The 18,050-nt window shown below is 51.2% G+C and overlaps 1 protein-coding gene across 3 annotated transcripts in view; it reads left to right on the top strand.

Moving 5' to 3' along the window:
* pcdh1b (protocadherin 1b) overlaps positions 1 to 18,050 on the top strand; it is a 174,768-nt gene that overhangs the window by 15,665 nt on the left and 141,053 nt on the right. For all 3 annotated transcript variants that reach the window (XM_064325881.1, XM_064325883.1, XM_064325882.1), the window contains exon 3: positions 1,047 to 3,236. In XM_064325881.1, coding sequence (XP_064181951.1) covers positions 1,047 to 3,236 — 2,190 coding nt within the window. The remainder of the gene's footprint in view (positions 1 to 1,046; positions 3,237 to 18,050) is intronic.

An 18,050-nucleotide genomic window follows, 5' to 3' on the forward strand; every position in this document is an offset into this window, starting at 1 on the left:
CTGAGGGATTTAAGGGAATTGAATTAAGGGAATTGAGTTGCTCTAGGCAGGAATTGAAGGAATATTGAATTGGAATTGTGTTTTTTAAGTTTATTTGAAATTGAGGGGAATTAAATTGCAGCTAAATTTAGGGAATTTAGCCTACCTGGGAAATAAATGCAATTGTTGGGCTCGGGTTCTGAAACATGCAGATATCAGTACTTGGCAAATTATTTTTCATTGTTATTTTTTTTCCCCCACATGATTAAAAGGAATGTTTGTTTCCGTTAGCCTTGTTAGCCATGTTAGTTTCATTCTCAAAAGCTAAATTACATCCTTATGTTTGATCAAAGAGATGAAATTACAGAAATTAGCGGTGACAGAGCTCAGTCTATGTTTGGTTATCTGTGTTGATTTCCTCTGTGATGTATTGCTGATTTACACTGAACCATTCGCTGAGGCTATAAATCTTGAAAAGGCAGCTCTAGCTTGTTTAAAGTAATTGTCAATCAAACAGTCTATTTAGAGTGAATACATTCATGAATAAAGAGTAGAAAGTTTCCTTTCAATTAGATTGTTTAGCAGGCAGGCTGCCCTGTATCTGTAGTTAGACTTGTCTAGGCTGATGCTAACTTTCCCTGGGGTCTTTGGATTTATTTGGTGGTTGCTCAGACGTTTATTCACTGTCGCCTCTTATTAAACCAGACAGTATGATAAGATTACCATTACCACCAATGTAATAAGAACGGAACATTGTTAAAATATTTACTTATTTAAGTATTTATTGAATTGCTAGTTTGCTTATTAAGACTAGTCAGCTAATGTTAGCCGCAGTTGTCACGCCTTCATTCAGAATGTTGAGTTATGGATATTCCACACACATCCCAGTGCTGGTGCTCGTCCGCAGCAACGATAGAATGAACTCTCTGGTGTGTTGCACACCAAACTGCTGAATTGATGGAATTCAGAGAGAGTGGGGACTGAGTTCTGTTTGCGTGCCTGTTTTGTTTGCGTGCCCGAGGGCCGTATGGATGTAGACGTGACTCTTGCTTCTTGTTTGGCCGCAGGTGAAGGCTAACGACTCCGACATGGGGCCAAACGGGGAGATCGAGTACAATCTACATCAGGCGTCCGAAGCCGTCCAGAGGCTGCTGCGGATCGACCGCTCCAGCGGCATCATCTACGTCAAGGGGCTGGTGGACCGGGAGGAGGTCAGCATGCTCAAGTTCCACGTGGTGGCACGGGACAAGGGCCCAGCCACCAAAACCTCCCGCGTCCCCGTGGTCATCAATGTGAAGGACCAGAACGACAACGCGCCCACTATCGAGATCCGCGGGATCGGGCTGGTGACCCATCAGGACGGCGTGGCCAACATCTCCGAGGACATGCCCATCGGAACACCGGTGGCGCTGGTGCAGGTGTCCGACCGCGACGAGGGCGAAAATGCTGTGGTCACCTGCGTGGTGGCAGGGGACGTCCCGTTCCAGCTGCGGCCGGCCAGCGAGTCTCCCAACGACCGCAAGAGGAAGTACTTCCTGCAGACCACCACGCTGCTGGACTACGAAAGGGTCAAAGACTACCGGATCGAGATCGTAGCTGTGGATTCTGGCAACCCGGCTCTCTCCAGCACAAACTCCTTAAAGGTCCAAGTCACGGACGTGAATGACAATTCGCCCATCTTCTCCCCGCTCTTGTTTGAGGTGGATTTCGCAGAGGAGAACCAGCCGGGGGATAAGGTCCTGGATGTCACGGCCACGGACGCGGACAGCGGCACCAACGCCGAACTCACCTACAGCATCATTGTGGATTCGGCAACAAAGGGGCTCTTTGAAATCAACCCCAACACCGGGGAGGTTCGGGTACGGAACCAGTTGGACCGTGAACATCGAGAGCGTTATGAGTTCCACGTTGCAGCGGCCGACAAGGGCGTCCCTAGCCTGCGAGGCACAGCCACGGTGGTTGTTAGGGTGCTGGACCGCAACGACAACGACCCCAAGTTCATGTTGAGTGGCTACAGCTTCTCCGTTTTGGAAAACATGCCCCCGCTAAGCCCTGTTGGCATGGTGACGGTCATTGACGCGGACAAAGGGGAGAACGCTCGGGTCCAACTGTCCGTGGAACCGGACAACGGCAAGTTTGTCATCCAGAACGGCACCGGCACCATCCTGTCCAGCATCTCGTTCGACCGGGAGAAGGAGAGCACCTACACGTTCCGTCTGAAGGCGGTCGACGGAGGAGACCCTCCGAGGTCCTCTTACGTGGGCGTGACCATCAACGTCCTGGACGAGAACGACAATGCTCCCTACGTCACGAGACCCTCCAACTCCTCGTACAAGTACCTGCCTCCTCTCACGAGTCCCGAGACGCGGGTGGAGAGGGTGCAGGCGGAGGACATCGACACCGGACCCAACGCGGTCCTGGACTTCAGCATCACCGGCGGCAACCCCCACGCGCTCTTCCGAATCTCTCCCACCGACGGGGAGATCACGCTGGCGAAGGAGTTCACCCGCAAACACAACGGGCTGCACAGGCTGGTGGTGAGGGTGAGCGACAAAGGCAAACCCCCGAGGCACACCACCGCCCTGGTGCACATCTACGTCAACGAGACCAACGGGAACATCACGCTGGTGGAGTCGCTGGTCGGCCACAGCCTCGACACCCCCCTGGACAGAGACATCGCCGGCGACCCGGACTACAGCCACGCCGCCCACCGCAGCAACATCCTGTACGGCAGCCTGGCTGGCATCGCCGGGGTCATACTGGTCATCGTCATCGTGATGGTCATCCGCCACCACCTCCAGAAAGAGGCCAAGAGCGGGTACCAGGCGGGAAAGAAGGAGACCAAGGACCTGTACGCGCCCAAGCAGGGTCCCAAGAGCGGAAAGACCAAGAAGGGCAAGAAGGGCAAAGCCCCAAAGCCGGCCAAGCCCCTGGAGGAGGACGAAGAGGCCAGCCTTCAGAAGAGCCTCAAGTTCAACCTCATCAACGACGGGGTCAACGACAGCCCCAGGATCCACCTGCCGCTGAACTACCCCCCCGGCAGCCCCGACCTGGGCCGGCACTACCGCTCCAACTCCCCGCTGCCCTCCATCCAGCTGCAGCCCCAGTCGCCTTCGGCCTCCAAGAAGCACCAGGCGGTGCAGGACCTACCCGCCACCAACACCTTTGTGGGAACGGGGGACAACAACTCGACCGGCTCGGACCAGTATTCGGATTACAGCTACAAGGCCAACCCCCCAAAATACAGCAACAAACAGGTAGGAGACCAATTCCTAAGCACAGGGCTGGACAGAAACATCACGTGGAGCAACCACTTGTGGTAGGATTTGGACTATTTGAAAAAGCAAAAAAGCCAAAGAGTCATGTAATACCGTTATGCATATACACATGCACTGCAAGCATGCTGTACCCTTAACCCAAACAGGGCAGGTATACGATCTCCTTTTACTGTGATTTTCTCTTTTTTTTTTTTTTTTCTTCATTTGAAGTGGACATTGCACACATACTCATTTGGGTTTACTCCCCATTTGTGTTGGTTTTAAATGAAGGAGCTGATGCAGTATTTCTGTTTTTCTTTCTGTGAACAGACGTATTTTCAGCCATAGAGCAAGCAAAACACGGTCGCATTCATCCCCCTATTCAAAAGCGATTTAGAAAAATGATTCCATTTGTTGATCTGTGGTGTCCTCCTGAATCCGAATTATATAAATTTAGCTTCTACGCCCTTTCTATGTGCTTATTTCTTTAACTTGAATATGTGTGACAAAAGAATTCTTCCAAAGTATCTATTTTCGCGGTTTTACCGTCAAACCGGGCAATGAAAATTACTGTTTGAAAATGGGGCGGAATTCCGTCAAACTAAATTAGCAAACTGCACTTTGATAACATTTTTTTTTTTTTCACTGGGATCTGAATTATTGAAATGTCTCAGCTCTGCAGAGGCTGAAGAAGGTGAAAAAAATGCAGACTTCGGTTGGGAGGAGGGGTTGCACTGCAGCTTTTTAAACGTCTGAGCGTCCTATCAGGCCTTTGAAAAATGACTTTAATTAGGCAGTTTTCATTTACCGGAGCATTAGTAAACTGTTTGCACAGATTGATAGCGAGTGTTTCCATTCTCTTCACCTGGCCATTGCAAGTGCCTCACTTTATTTAAATAATGTACATAGTTTTGTTAAATGTCGGCCTATAATGAGGCCCTGGTGTTGAAGCGTTGTCTGAAGGTTCTGTTTGATCGCTGTATGTCACAGCTACTCCGGAACCGCAGCAGGTTTGGTTCCTTGCATTCCTGTTTGAAGATGCATACCAAAAACCTGATTGTTCACTTAGGCTGACCTTTTCAGGAGCGTGGGAGACAATCAAAGTCAGAGGGACAGCGTATTATGCATCTGTACGTTTTACGTTCACCAGAGAGGTGACTACTTGTTTTGTCCGTGTGAATGAGTGGACGAATGGGGCGGAGCCAGTCTTCCCCCAGTGCGTCGGGTTTGTGTCGCGACTGCCTGGCATGTGAAGCAGAGGACGTGTGTGAGTTTTTTTTTTTTTTAAATATCTGTGAAGTCCCAGGGCCTACCCTTGTTCGAGTCGCCTCGCGAACGTCCTCGGACCGCGCGTAGCGCTGTCCCGGCCACGCCCGGTCTCCTCCAGTCACCTGCTGTTCGAGGGAGCTGCCCCGGGTAAACATTTGCACATTTGTTTAAACTTTCAACAAAAACAAGGGGGGGGGGGAGCAATCTGTGGAACCGCGCTTTTTATTTGGCGACAGAAGACCTTGGGTGAGGGGTTGGGGGGTAGCGAACGCCGCAGGCGCTCCTGGTGCAAATCAGTAAAAGGTCATTTTGTCTCCCCCCCGCCTTTGTGCTTTTCTTTTGAGTTCCATATGTGTTCACCGCCCACCTGAGTGGCCTTGCCTGGTTGCAGTATATAAGAGGCGCGAGGAAGTAGGAGTCTCCCTCAAACAGTTTGCTTTGATGTCCAGCCGAGATCTCTTATGAAACTGGGATGGTTATGATTACTACGTGCAGGTAACTGTAGGTGTTGAGTAGGTTTGGCTTAACGCTGGCTTTTTTTTTTTTTTTTTCTTCAAACACGCAGCCTCTGTGTACATGTTAATGTTTGCGTACCATTTGTGTGTTGGACTGTATTTAAAGCTGCAGCTATTCCATCTGACCATATTTTATTTGCTTTTATAATTTTTTTTTTTTTTTATTCATTTTATTTCCAGTTATGTCTTGTAAATTTTGTAAGCTTTCTTTATAACTAAAACGTTTTGTTTTTCATTTCAATAAAAGTCTTGTGGACATTTTCAAATACACTGTGGTTGTGTATTCATGGGGGTACCTGGTCCAGTGTGCCTACTGTCCAGGCCACAGGACGTGGGAGGGTTAATTCCACACGTGGACGGAAATGTTAAAGGTACAGTATTCCATTTCATTTTCATTCGCTACCTATCTATGGCATGCATTTCTCATTCATTCATTTCTTTTGAAATAACAATGATTGGCTTGCCCCGCCTCAACGTCTAATTGGGTGTGATTGTTCTTCGAAGAATGCAGCATGGCTATGGTAACACGCTAACATTTTCACATAAATCATTTCCTTGTCACGTTCCTGCCTGCTAGGAGCTTTTATTTATGTATTTATTAATTTTTTTATTTTTTTATTTTGAACCCTGCCTATATTAACTCCTACATTAACAGTAGCCTCTGTGTAAGGAGAAGTAATTCAAAAGCATGCGTAAATGACCGAGTGTGAAGGTTCCTAGGCGTGAAAGCTCATTTACAGTAATTCTGGACTGTGCCCCGTGTTATCATAACTTTAACGCAGACGCCTGATTAAGTGGCACTTTAATCGCTCTCAAAAAGCCGGGACTCCTGCAATGAAGGCTGGTTTTGTCTTTTGCTTCACGCCAACGTCATTGTTTGTTAGGGTTTCGAGGTTTTTTTTTTGTACATGAAAAGAAAACAAAGACACATTCCAATAAGTATTAGCTGGCTGTTTCTGCAAGTCCGGGCAGTGTTCTCCACGGGTAAAGCACGCTGGTCTTGACAATGACACAACAAAGACACCCTCAGTTTCTTTAGAGGCTGTCCCCCGTTCAGCAGGTAAAAAACACTGGTGTGGACAGAGGAACGGGTTTGTTGAAAGCAGGGGCGGAGCCAGTATCATATGGAGTCCTATCACAGGGCAGTTGGTAGTCGCTGATTCCAGGGAGATCTACATCCCAAAAGTTGCTGTTAGGCATTGATATTCCTGTGGCGTCTGTGCTTCCGCGCTAGTCGATTCTGCCCTCAGCTTGCGCCGTCACCATGGAAACGGAATGACCAGTGTGTTCTGTGCTGACTCACTGCCTGTGCAGGTGGGGTGTACTGTGTGTGTACGTGTGTGGGTGTGGGTGTGAGTGTGTGTGTGTTTCTCTGTGTGAGTGTGTGTGTGTGTGGGTGTGGGTGTGTGTATGTGTGAGTGTGCTTGGGAGAATGGGGGAATGGGGGGGGGGACCGGCCAAGCCGGATAGAAGGGAGCAAGCCAGTCTCTCGGTCTGTGCCAGCTTTTAAAATTCCCTCATTCCATGCCACGAGTCCCTGTGTTATGCAAATAGAGGCACCAGCTTCCACCCCATCTAGTTATTTATTCAGCTATTTATTTTTTAAAAGCCTTTTCCTGCAGTGCTTCCAAATCCAATTTTAGGTGTAATTTATGCCCCTGGTAATGTTCACATCAACACATCTCTCCTTTAATTGAACTGAAGGATCCAGTCAAATTTACTGTTGCCGGAAAAGGAATACTGTGCCTTTACCGTTTGTATTTTTTTATTTTTTTTTAGCTTATCTTTGGGATACTGCAGCATTAAATCTGTCTTGTGTGCTGTTCATGTGCTTGTATGCCACACCCGCAGTTGTGTCAGGTATGTCGCAGGTCTAGTTCGAAACGCCTCCCTCGCGTCCGCTCGGTTAAAAACTTTAAAAAGTGTCTCGCCGCCCCGGGACGTTGATGCCGGGCCGAGACGCGTCCCGACAACCGCGAGATGCCGCGGCCGCCGCGTTTTCTCCGGGTTTTTCTGATGAAGCCGGGGAGGACTAGATCCTTTTCGGCGGGGGTAATATAGAACCGGGCGGCGGCAGCGGTGGCGGCGGCGCCGGGGGAGTCCCCCCTTCTCTCGAACCCCTCGGAGGCAAAGTGCATTTTCTTAAAGATTGTGTCTGAGGAGCTCAGCAATGGGAAGTCTGCCGCTGCCGGCTCGGGGCTCCATAAATCTCCCGGACCAGAGTGGGCCCGGGACCGAGTGAATATTAATGTGCCTCCCGCCACCCGCTCCCCGCGCTATCCATTAACCTAGCACTGTCTTTCATGCTTGTCGTTTCTCTCCCTCTCTTTCTCTCTCTCCCTCTCTCTCTCTCTCCCTCTCTTTATCCCTCTTGTCATATTCGCTCTTTATGAGCGAGGCACGAGGGAGATGTCGGTCTGCTTCGCCCTCAGCCGAGTCGGTTATGCAAATGGCGTCGATGCCGGGGACGGCTGATGGCCTGTGACACGGGATCGTTAGTTTCGGGACTGGATGGGCCTTTTGGCCGGAGCTGGCGTTGGCTGTGCTTATCTGCGGCCATTTCCGGGGAGCTCGGGATGATTGGTGGAAATCCAGGCGGAGCTTTTAATTTCTGGTCAGTGGCTAGCCAGGTGAGCGCTGGTCGCTGGACTCCATTAGCAACAGGAGTGCGAGGGGAAAGAGATTCAAAAATAATTCTGAATTCACCAACGCGTGAATAATTCATGGGCACTACTAAACAATGGGGATAGTTAAAATAAAAACAGCTAATTTTAGGTGAATTACAGTAATGGCTCATCTTTTCCCTGCCGATAAAATTGGAGTCATTAGACTCCAGTTCCACGCACCTGTTTGAGCCCCAAACTGACAGCACATTCTGTGTTCATTTCACGGGAGAAAATTACACCAATTTCCACTCAGTGTCGAAAAATTGCAGTGGCCAGTTTTTTTTTTTCTTTCTTTTTTTCCTCCCTTTTTCCATTTGCAATCAGGCATGTCGGACCAGCTCTTTTCAGAAGCGCCAGGACACCAGTTCGTTTGATTGGTTTGTTTGAGTAAAAAAAAAAAAACAGCTATTTTTGGATGTTCAGAGGGGGGAAGTCTGACACTCCGCAGGAAGGAGCTCATTCCTGCTCATTTCCAGACGTGTGAGCTGAGCTTATGAAGTATTCTTCCTGCCCTGTGGGACAGGCTTGCGGCTGACGGGGACCGCGCACCTCACAATTAAGCCGCTCTTCGGCCGCTGTCTGTCGCCTCCTCTGAGAGCGTATCGCTCCGCCGGGCGGCCAGGCTCGCGCTGATACGCACGCGGGGCCGTGTCGTTACCCGACGGCCCGGGGTCCGGCGTCCCCTGACTCAAGGCCACCGGCTGCGTTTGGGATTTTTTGTCCTTTATAAACAAAGTTTCAGCGTCTGAGCGCAGCTGTGAATTTGGGCAGGGAGTCGCGATCCAAGTGCGAGAAATAGCAGAGCGATAGTCAGGAGTGACACCTTCACTGTCCTATCTCTCTCTTTCTGGCTCTCTCTCTCTCTCTCCCTCCTTCTCTCTCTTTCCCTTCCTCTGTCTTTCTCTCCCTCCTCTCTCTCTCTCTCTCTTTCCCTCCCTTTCTCTAACTCTGTCTCTCTGTCTCTCTCTTTCCCCCCTCTCCCCCTCTCTCTCTCTTTCTCCCTCCCCATCTCCCACTCTCTCTCTCACGCACCACACACACACACACACACACACACACACAGACACACTCCTCGCACTTCCACGCGCGCGGGCGACTGTCACTTCCTTCGCGTCTCCGCTCGGCCCGAGGGGGCGGCCGTCGCCGGGCGCTCGCTCGCTCACACGCTCGCCCGCCCGCCCGCCCGCCGGGTGACTGTACACTTCTTCGCATCGCTCCAGACTCCTCGGCCCCTGGCCCCGCCCACTTCTGGAGCCTCCCCGAGGGGCTCCCCCCACACTCCAATTGTCAGCTAGCATCTGCTGAAATTACCGCTCGCTTTCTTCCCCCGGCCCAAAACGGCCGTCTGGTGGCTGCGTCAGAGTTTATGCGCGCTGACAGCGCGGCCCCATGCATATTCAGCGGCAGGCCCCGCCGCAGCAAAAATAATCATCGCAATAATCGTGGAATAAAAAAATAAAAAAACGAACGAGAACTTCCAATAAACCCGGCTCTGCGTTTTCCATTTTTCATCGCCGCTTTCTCTGCCCCCCCGTCGCTGAGGGGCGCTGGGCTGAGCTGCCGTTAGCTTGGAAAATGCGGTTTGAACATGTGTGCCGTTCCGGTGAATGGTAATTGGGTGGAATCTGTGTATTTCCGGTGAATGGTAATTGGGTTGAATCTGTGCAGCGCTAGTGGCTGGTTTCAATCTGTACTGATCTGGTGAATGGGTTTGATCTGTGTATTTCCGGTGAACAGTAAATGGGTGAAATCTGTGTATTTACGGTGAATGGTAATTGGGTGGAATCTGTGTATTTATGGTGAATGGTAATTGGGTTAAATCTGTGCAGATCTGGTGAATGGTAAATGGGTTAAATATATGTATTTCCAGTGAATGGTAAATGGGTTGAATCTGTGAATTTCTGGGGGAATGGTAAATGTATTAAATCTGTGTATTATTGCATACGTGCATGTGTGTGTGTGCGTACATATGTGCATGCGTGTGTGTGTGTGTAATCAGTCGTGGGCTGAGCTGGGGGAAGTTTAGGCTTGTGAATTAGAGGAGACAGATTGTGTGAACTTGACTAACTCTGCTGCTCAGCCACCCGTTCAGGGAGTCAGGCCAGCACTGTCATATTTCTGCTTTAATTGATTGTTTCTTCCTCCTTGAGCGAGCGAAGCATCAGTCCCTTTACACCCACACACTGAGTCTCACAATGAAGAACACACACACACACTCACACCTCACATTGAGGCGTTCACACTTGCACACACACACACTGAGACGCACACACATAATCTCACTTTGAAGCTTGCACATGAGACACGCATGACCATACGCTCCCACCTACACACAAACACTCACACACAGACACTTCCACATATCAACATTTTCATACTGGGACATCACATACTGGCACAGTGAGACACACACACACACACATGCATACACACACGCACATGCAAACACACATGCACACACACGCACATGCATACACATGCACACACGCACGCACACTCACACACACACACACATAAATGCGGATGTAAGGAATAGGAAGGTATCTGGAGATGCCAGGATGATGAAATCAGCAGTGGTGAAGCAGATGACTGATTGCTAATGTGCCTTATCAGTCAGTCATCTCCCAGTCATCACCAGGAAACCGGGCCTAACATGAGATAAACAAATAAGAAATTACCAGGTGTCATGGAATCCGTGCATCTGTTTTAGTGAAGACATGTGAAGGAACTGGGAGGCGGTTTACCTGGCTGTATGGGCGCGGCCAAGCTTGAGTGACATCTCTATGATGCCTGCCTTCTGAAATAAATATGAAAGATATATGAACTAGAATAAAAAATAAAATAGCTACACTTATTAACCGTTATAGTTCTTAAGCTGGAAAATGATCTCATATCTTTATTGCCCATGTTTGCTTTTGCATTAACAAGGACATGTAATCATGTAAAGAAAGATATTGATGGACTTCTGGTAAGGAGTTGTGTGCCACACTTTAATTAACCTGAGGAAATACAATGCGTTATGCCCCAAATGAAGGTGTGACCCGGAGCACTGGGCATGGTAGGCTTTTATGTAGCTAAAATAGACCCAGAATAGAATTCCTACAGTATGTGCGTCCCGCATTTTTCAGTCACTGACAGGCACTGACAGTGTTGATAGACAACAGGACCAAGGAGCATCCATGGAAGGTGATGTGTGGGGGCAGTTAAGGGGGGGTGGGTTTGGTGCGGGGGTGGGGAAGAAAGTGAGAGGCCTGCCAGTTTTACCACCAGCACCCCCGAGATTAGCAGAAGGGCTCGGGGGGAAGGGGGGTTCACAGCCACTTTAATGGCTTTTTATAGTCATGGAGTGGGGTGGGGGGCAGGGGGGGGATCACCAGCAGGTCTAGAACAAAGGATGTGCCTGCTGGGGGTGTCTGCATTTTTTTTTTTTAACAGAACAAGAGAACAGAAGTGGAGAGGTGTGATTTTACTGCTGGTGGTCATTGGGGTGGGGGTGGGGTGGGGGGGGGGGGCTGGAGTGCGGGGGTTGGGGGGGAGGTTCTGCCAACTTCCTGAAGTGTCAGTTCTGTCTGTCCGTTCGTCTGTCAGTCGATCGTCATCCTCCCCAGCAGCACTGAAAAGTATGACAGCAGTGAAAATCTGCGGGTGACATATTTTGGGTAGCGGCACAATGGCAGGCTAGCAGAGTGGCGGTAAAAGAACGAGCCCTTTGAGCTTGTTTGTCTAGCTTGCAGAATGACCGCTGTACCCTTGAGCAAGGTCGCTAAACCGAACGGCCTCAGCTGTAAGTGGTTAATAATTGTTGAAGCGTTCGCTAGTTGCCGTGAATAAGGTTGTTATTGAGAATGAGAAATGTAAGGACAGCTCTGCTCTCCAGCCGTTCCTGTGTAGGGCTCACCAAACACAAGCCACCCACTGCAGTCTCACGCCACTGCTGTAAGGCTCACTTTACCTTTATGAAGAAAAAAAATACAGGTCGTTAGAGCAAGTTTTTATATTATTATTTTTTTTTTACGTTTAATTTCTGCTTCCCAGACCCGTGTGAATGGCGGTGTTGTCAGAGAGGACTGCTGCGGCTCAGCTGTGGAATAGAAGTGCGGCTCCATTGTGAAGCGGTGTTTACAGTGAGGCCGTCTGAGAGGTCAAACGTTCATGCCGCTTCGTTCCTTTCTGTCTGTGGCGAGCGGCCGGACCGCCGGAGTGGCGCTCGACGCTCGCGTTGCATTGTGGGACGCGCCGGCGCCAGACGCGGGTCCGCCGCCGCGGGAGAGCGGTCGTGGTCGCGGTCGCGGTGAGACGAGGTCACGGTCGTTCGGAATTCGGCTCTGCCGGGCCGGCTGCAGAGGAAGCCTTGAGGTCCGCTCAGTCACTGTCCGCAGAACCGTGATGTGACATGAGGGGACAACTTTCCCCTGTCCTACAAGAGTCGTACGCTCACCCCCCCGCCCCCCTCCCAACAGGCCCCCCCTGGCCTCCCGCCACCCCCCCACAACATTCTTCGCCTGAGGCAAACATAGCCGCTGTGGTCCAATTTGGGAGATGGGGGTGGGGTCGTTGAACTGGTGCAGAAAATGCATTGACCGGCAAGGAGATTTGATGACATTTTTTTTCAGGGGCGGGCGAGCGGAGGATGACATTATGAGTGGAGCTCATTTGATGTATGCTCTCTCTCTCTCTCTCTCTCTCTCTCTCTCTCTGCCGTGGGTGGCAGGCGTTTTCTTTCGGCGTATCAGGGAGGCGGGGTGAGGGTTCACCTGTAGCTCGAGGCCTTTTTCGGTGTAGCCGAAGTGAAGATGAAGCATTTGGACCTGACTCCTCCTCGGGGCTGGGTTTTGACAGAGGCCCACACGGGGGGGTGGGGGGTTACAGTGTGGGGGATTTTCTCTGTGTATCATGACTGACAGTTAACTGTCTTTATAACCGTCTGATATTTTTGCTCTCTTTCTCTGAACGTGTGTGGCACGGTAGGGTATGTTATAGTGTAAACAAGTAGGGGCGTGTTAAGCTAGCTTGGCCAAAGAAGACGTGAGTCGGTTCTGGCTGGGCTGAGTTAATCTCTTTGTGCCTGGGTGTCAATGTTATTGTTGCCTTTCTGCTGAGCTGGGTGTCAGAGTTACTGTTGCCGGGCAGGGTGCGAGTGTCAATGTACTATAGCCCGGACGTTTGGCTGTATCAGTACATGGAGCACACTCGGCTCTCTGTCCGTCTGTTCAATACCTTCTTTCAGCATAAGACAGTTTAGATCTTCCCTCAGACTGTCCGAGCACTGCCGAGCCCGTAGCTCCTCGCTAACAACACCACCAAGCAACGCACCGTGTCTGGAACACAGAGGGTACATTGTGTCCTGGTTCAGGAGACATCGGGCATCCTAACGTGCCAAACAATCGACGGACATGCTGGGAATACGGAGAGGACAATCCGTCTTTGTTCGAGCAATTACCGCACGTGTTTACGTTCGCGGCCATGTTGTTTCCTGCCTTCCTGTGTGTGTGCCTTCTCGACATTTTATTAATGACGTTAATGTCGCCGCGGTAAGAATTCTTGCTTTTCTCACTTTTTTTTTTTTTCCTGAGCTCGTGTTGCAGTTCGCGCTTGAACTCGAGCGTAAGGGACGCAAGTCCGAACCACGCTGCGTGAATCCGGTACTTTAAAATCGAATCGTTTAGCCGTTATCTCTCTCTCTCTTACCTCAGACCTCAGAGCGGTGCGCGTGGGGACGAAGGCGTCGTCTCTCGACTTTATCAAACTCCGATGATATTCCGGCGTTCCAGTTCGCCGACCGGAACGCCAACCGCGCCCGCGTAAAAAAAAAAAAAAAAAGGCGCGGCCCTCCTCTGACAAGGAGAGAGAAGACGAGCGAAGTCCGCGGCGTTCGTCTCGCCGCCGATTTCTTTATTTTAACATTGGCCGCGCGTTCCTCACCTTGAAGATGGCTCCTTCTCCGCAAACTGTTTGGGAAAGATAACGCAATCTCGCGGAAAGGGAATGCATTATTTACCAGCTCTCCCCTCTGAAATCGGCCCGTGCTTATTATCAAAAATCATTAAGTCGCGGGCCCAGATTGTTTTTTTTTCGGTGGGGTGGGGATGGGGGGGGGGTTGGAACGACGCGTCTGTATTTTTGAACATTTCAATGATTTATGGCGCAGGCGTTTGACTCTCTCTCTCTCTCTCTCTCTCCAACGCGAGCGGCGGCAGCGGTTCCATATGCATACCAATGCGCCCGGAGAACGCGCCGGAAAGAAGGGTCATCCGTCTGCCGAGCGGCGGAGGCGGCGGCAGGGAGCGCTCGCTCGGAAACGCGCACGCGTCACGTTTCGCCGGCTTACACTCGCACGGCTCGCGTTTTTGTTCACTATCAATTTGTGCGGCTGCCTGTGCTCTGACACGATTCAGGTTAAGGAGCTGAAGGGGGCGACGGCAGCTTCCTGTGTGTGAGGTGCACACGCACGCGCTCGCTCGCCCGCGCGCTCCCTCACCTCCCCGCACACTCTTTAGTTTGCTCGCCCTCTCACCTACCGCTACTTTTCTCTCTCGCTCGATCGATTGCCCTGCTGACCGGTTAACACACCAACAGTCATTCACCCTCTCGCCCACTCGCACACTCATTCACCCTAACTCACTCTCACTCACTCTCCCACTCATTCACCCTTTAACCCACTCTGGCTCACTCTCACACTCATTCACCCTGTAACTCACTCTCGCCCACTCACACACTCATTCACCCTTTAACTCACCCTCTCGCTCACTCCCCCACTCATTCACCCTGTAACTCACTCTCGCTCACTCCCCCACTCATTCACCCTGTAACTCACTCTCGCTCACTCCCCCACTCGTTCACCCTCCAACTCGCTCATTCACCTTATAACTCACTCACTTGCTCGCTCACTCAATCATTCGCCCTCTAACGCACCCTCTCAATCGTTCACCCTCTAGCTCACTCACTGACTTGCTCACTGAATCCCCCTCTAACACCCTCTTGCTCCAGATCTCTGAGGCGCTCTCATAAAGGGCAGGGCAGGGCAGGATCAGCCCCGAAACGGAGACGCATGCCCCGGTCAGGAGCGTTTGGAGAGCACCTCCGCGCGACAGCTCGGGCATTATACCGACCCGTCGCCATGGTTTCGCAGATTGACCCCCCCTCCCCCCTCCTCCCCCCACGGCCTCCTTGGAGACGGCGAAGGCTGACAGTGATTAAGATGTAAACAGCTTAAGACGCGTACTCATTTCTGCCCAGCGTGGGGGATTAGTTCCGCAGGCTGCCGCCCACCGCATCTACAGCGCAAGAGAAGCGTGCGGCCTGCCGGATGGGGAGGGGCCCTGGCCTTCTGCTACCGGTGCGGAGAGAGAGAGAGAGAGAGAGAGAGGGGGGAGGGAGAAAGAGAGAGAGAAGAGGGGCTGGAGTGAAGAGAGGTGAGATAGGGAGAGGGAAAGGCGAGTGGGGAACGTGGGAGTGGCAGTGAGATGGAAAGACGAGAGAATAGAGAGATTGGGTGGGTGACTACTGAGACTTTTTTCAGTAAGTCATATATCCGTTGTTGTGGTTGTTGTCATCGCTGTCCAGATAATAATAATAAAAAAGATTAATGTCATTATTACTGCCATTATAGTTTTATACTTAATCCTAATCTTTTTTTTTTTTTTTTCAAGTTGCCTAATGGGTGCTTTTTAGGACATTTTTCTTCATTGTTGTTGAATATTTGGTCCTGTACAGAACCGTAAAATGCCAATAAACATTTCATTGAAACCGACAGGACATGAGAAGGGAGGGAATGAGAGAAAGAGAATGCGCTCTTGGAAATGGGATTACTGAAATATACTGCTAATGTGTGGATTTATTCGAAAATATGATGATGATGATATGATCACGTGAGTGTATTGTTTAAAATATATATTGCAGTACCATTTGCCACATAAGTGGTATGTTATCTTTATTTCATTTCCCTATTTAGGATGCAGTTCTCCTTTTCTGTCAGGGAAAGAGGGAAGACAGACAGAGGAGAGGACCAGTGGAGGCAGAAATGGAGACAGTCTGGGTTTTAGGGGAAAGAGAGCCGCATTTAAAATTTTAAAAAGTTTTATTTTTCCACTCCACTTCTCAAGCTTTCCACACATTCTAATACATTCTAGCTCAGGCGAGTCAAGCCCAAGCCCTGGAGGTATCTGCAGCGTCTGCAGTTACTTTCACTCAGCAGCCAATTAGGGCCTTGAGAACGAGGTGTGCTGATTCTTTAGCCAATCAATGACTCCGATTAATCAATGGTGCTGAGACACAACGAAAACCAGGAGGCACTGCGCGCAGCCCTCCAGGACTGGAGTTGCTGTAGTAGCTCATGGCGATAGAGGGGTGGTCAGCATGGCTAACCGCTCCAGTCTCGGCCTTCCGAAACCGCTAGGGCACCGATCGCGGGCCGGCGGCGGGCCGACGGCGGGCCGACGGGAGCGGCCGAGCCGGCGGAAAGGCGCGGCAGCTGCCGCGGCGGGGCTTACATCCAGATACGGGGACAAAGCGGGCGGCAAAGCCGTTATTTACCCTGCGATGGTCTTAAGCGGCGGCCCGCGCCCGCTTCTCAAACGGAGATTAGCGGAGATTACGCTAGCCGCAGAGCCGCTTCCGCGATATGTAGCCGGTCTAATCGCTGCATTAAGACAAGGGGCCAGGGGAGGGCACGCATGCGTCTGGTGGGGGAGGGGGGGGAAGTGTGGGGCGATGGTGCTCGGTCGCTTCATTTGCAACGGTAACAAGGCCGCGGTCCGGTCCACCCCCCCAAACCACCCCACAATGTACGCGGTGTTGGTGGCACCCTTCTAGTGGGTCCCACTGGGCGATCGGCTACCCCCCCGGCCGTCTTATTGGTCGCAGAGCAGGAGAGGCGAGCGGCTGTCCGATTGGCTGGCTGGACGGCCGTGTGTAACCGTCTGGCTGGTTTGCCAGGCAAATATCGGCATGGAGTCCGATAGGCCGGCACAGAGAGAGAGAGAGAGAGAGAGAGAGACGCGTGGGCGTTTGATTGATTACACAGACGGGGACGAGCAGGAACCTTTGTCACCGGCGGCGTACTGCGGAGTGTCACGTTCGGCGGGGCCTGACAGGCGGGCGCGCTAAGAGGGACTTTGGAGCTTAATTAATGTCATCTTAATGTAGTGAGCTGCGCGCGAGGCCCGGACCTCCGCCGCCACGTCCCTCCGACAGCAAACGCTCCCCGAGAAGGGAAGCAGAAAGTTCACAGAAAGCGTGCGGAATCGCGTCGCTCGCTCTCTCTCTCTCTCTCTCTCTCTCTCTCTCTCTCTCTCTCTCTCTCTCTCTCTCTCTCTCTCTCTCTCTCTCTCTCTCTCTCTCTCTCTCTCTCTCTCTCTATCTCTCTCTCTCTATCTCTCTCTCTCTTTCTCTTTCTCTCTCTCTCTCTCTATCTGTTTCTCTCTCTCTCTCTCTCTCTCTTTCTCTCTCTCTCACTTTCTCTCTCCATCTCTCCTCTCTCTTTCCCTTGCGCTCAAACGAGTGTGACCGCGCACGTCACGGAAGTTTTCGGACAGATGACTGCTTTATGGATAAGCTCTTGTAATTCCCCCCCCCAACCCCCCCCCCTTCAGTGCTACTGCTGCTAGCATCCTGCATTCCTTCCAGTAAACATGTTCAGTGCTCAAAAGGCCAGAGGGGTGGGCGGTTGCCTGGGGGGGGGTGGTTGAAATAAATAAATAAATAATCGCAGGCAGAGAAAATTCAGGCGACGGACGGTCAGAACGACTTCAAACAGCGGCCACGGCAACTTAAAGGCGCGGCGCGTAATTGGCTGTGAACGCCGAGCCTCGCATGTCATCATCAGCCGGGGAGAACAGAGGAGGCCGGCGCGGGGTCTTAATGGGGGAGGGCGAGGGCTGGGGGGGGCTCCTCTGCCTCTGCGTCTCACCGTCGCCCTTTTCTCTCCGATTTATTTTAATGCGAAGGACGACGGGAAGGAGAGACGTCGCTGATTGGCAGGAGCGACGCGGCGTCCTCCGCTGCCCCTCAGATTCGCTCCGTTCTCTCTCCCCCCGCCAGTCCTCAAATGTTTAAACTGTAATTAAATGGCGGCGTGTGTTTGTCAGAACCCTCCACTGGAGGCAGGGGGTCAACGCAGGAAGTAAACAGAGCGCAGTCTTATCTACTGTAGCACAATCTGGAGAGTGGGGGGGGGAGTGGAGCGGGGAATCAAAAATGAGACACACACACACTCACACACATACATGCACATACACACATATGCATGCACACATACACATGCACGCACACACACATATGCACACACACACGCATACACACATACATGCACATACACACATACACACATACATGCACATACACACACACATACACACATACACACA

The sequence above is a fragment of the Anguilla rostrata genome, chromosome 3, assembly GCF_018555375.3.
Source record: "Anguilla rostrata isolate EN2019 chromosome 3, ASM1855537v3, whole genome shotgun sequence".
Taxonomy (NCBI): domain Eukaryota; kingdom Metazoa; phylum Chordata; class Actinopteri; order Anguilliformes; family Anguillidae; genus Anguilla; species Anguilla rostrata.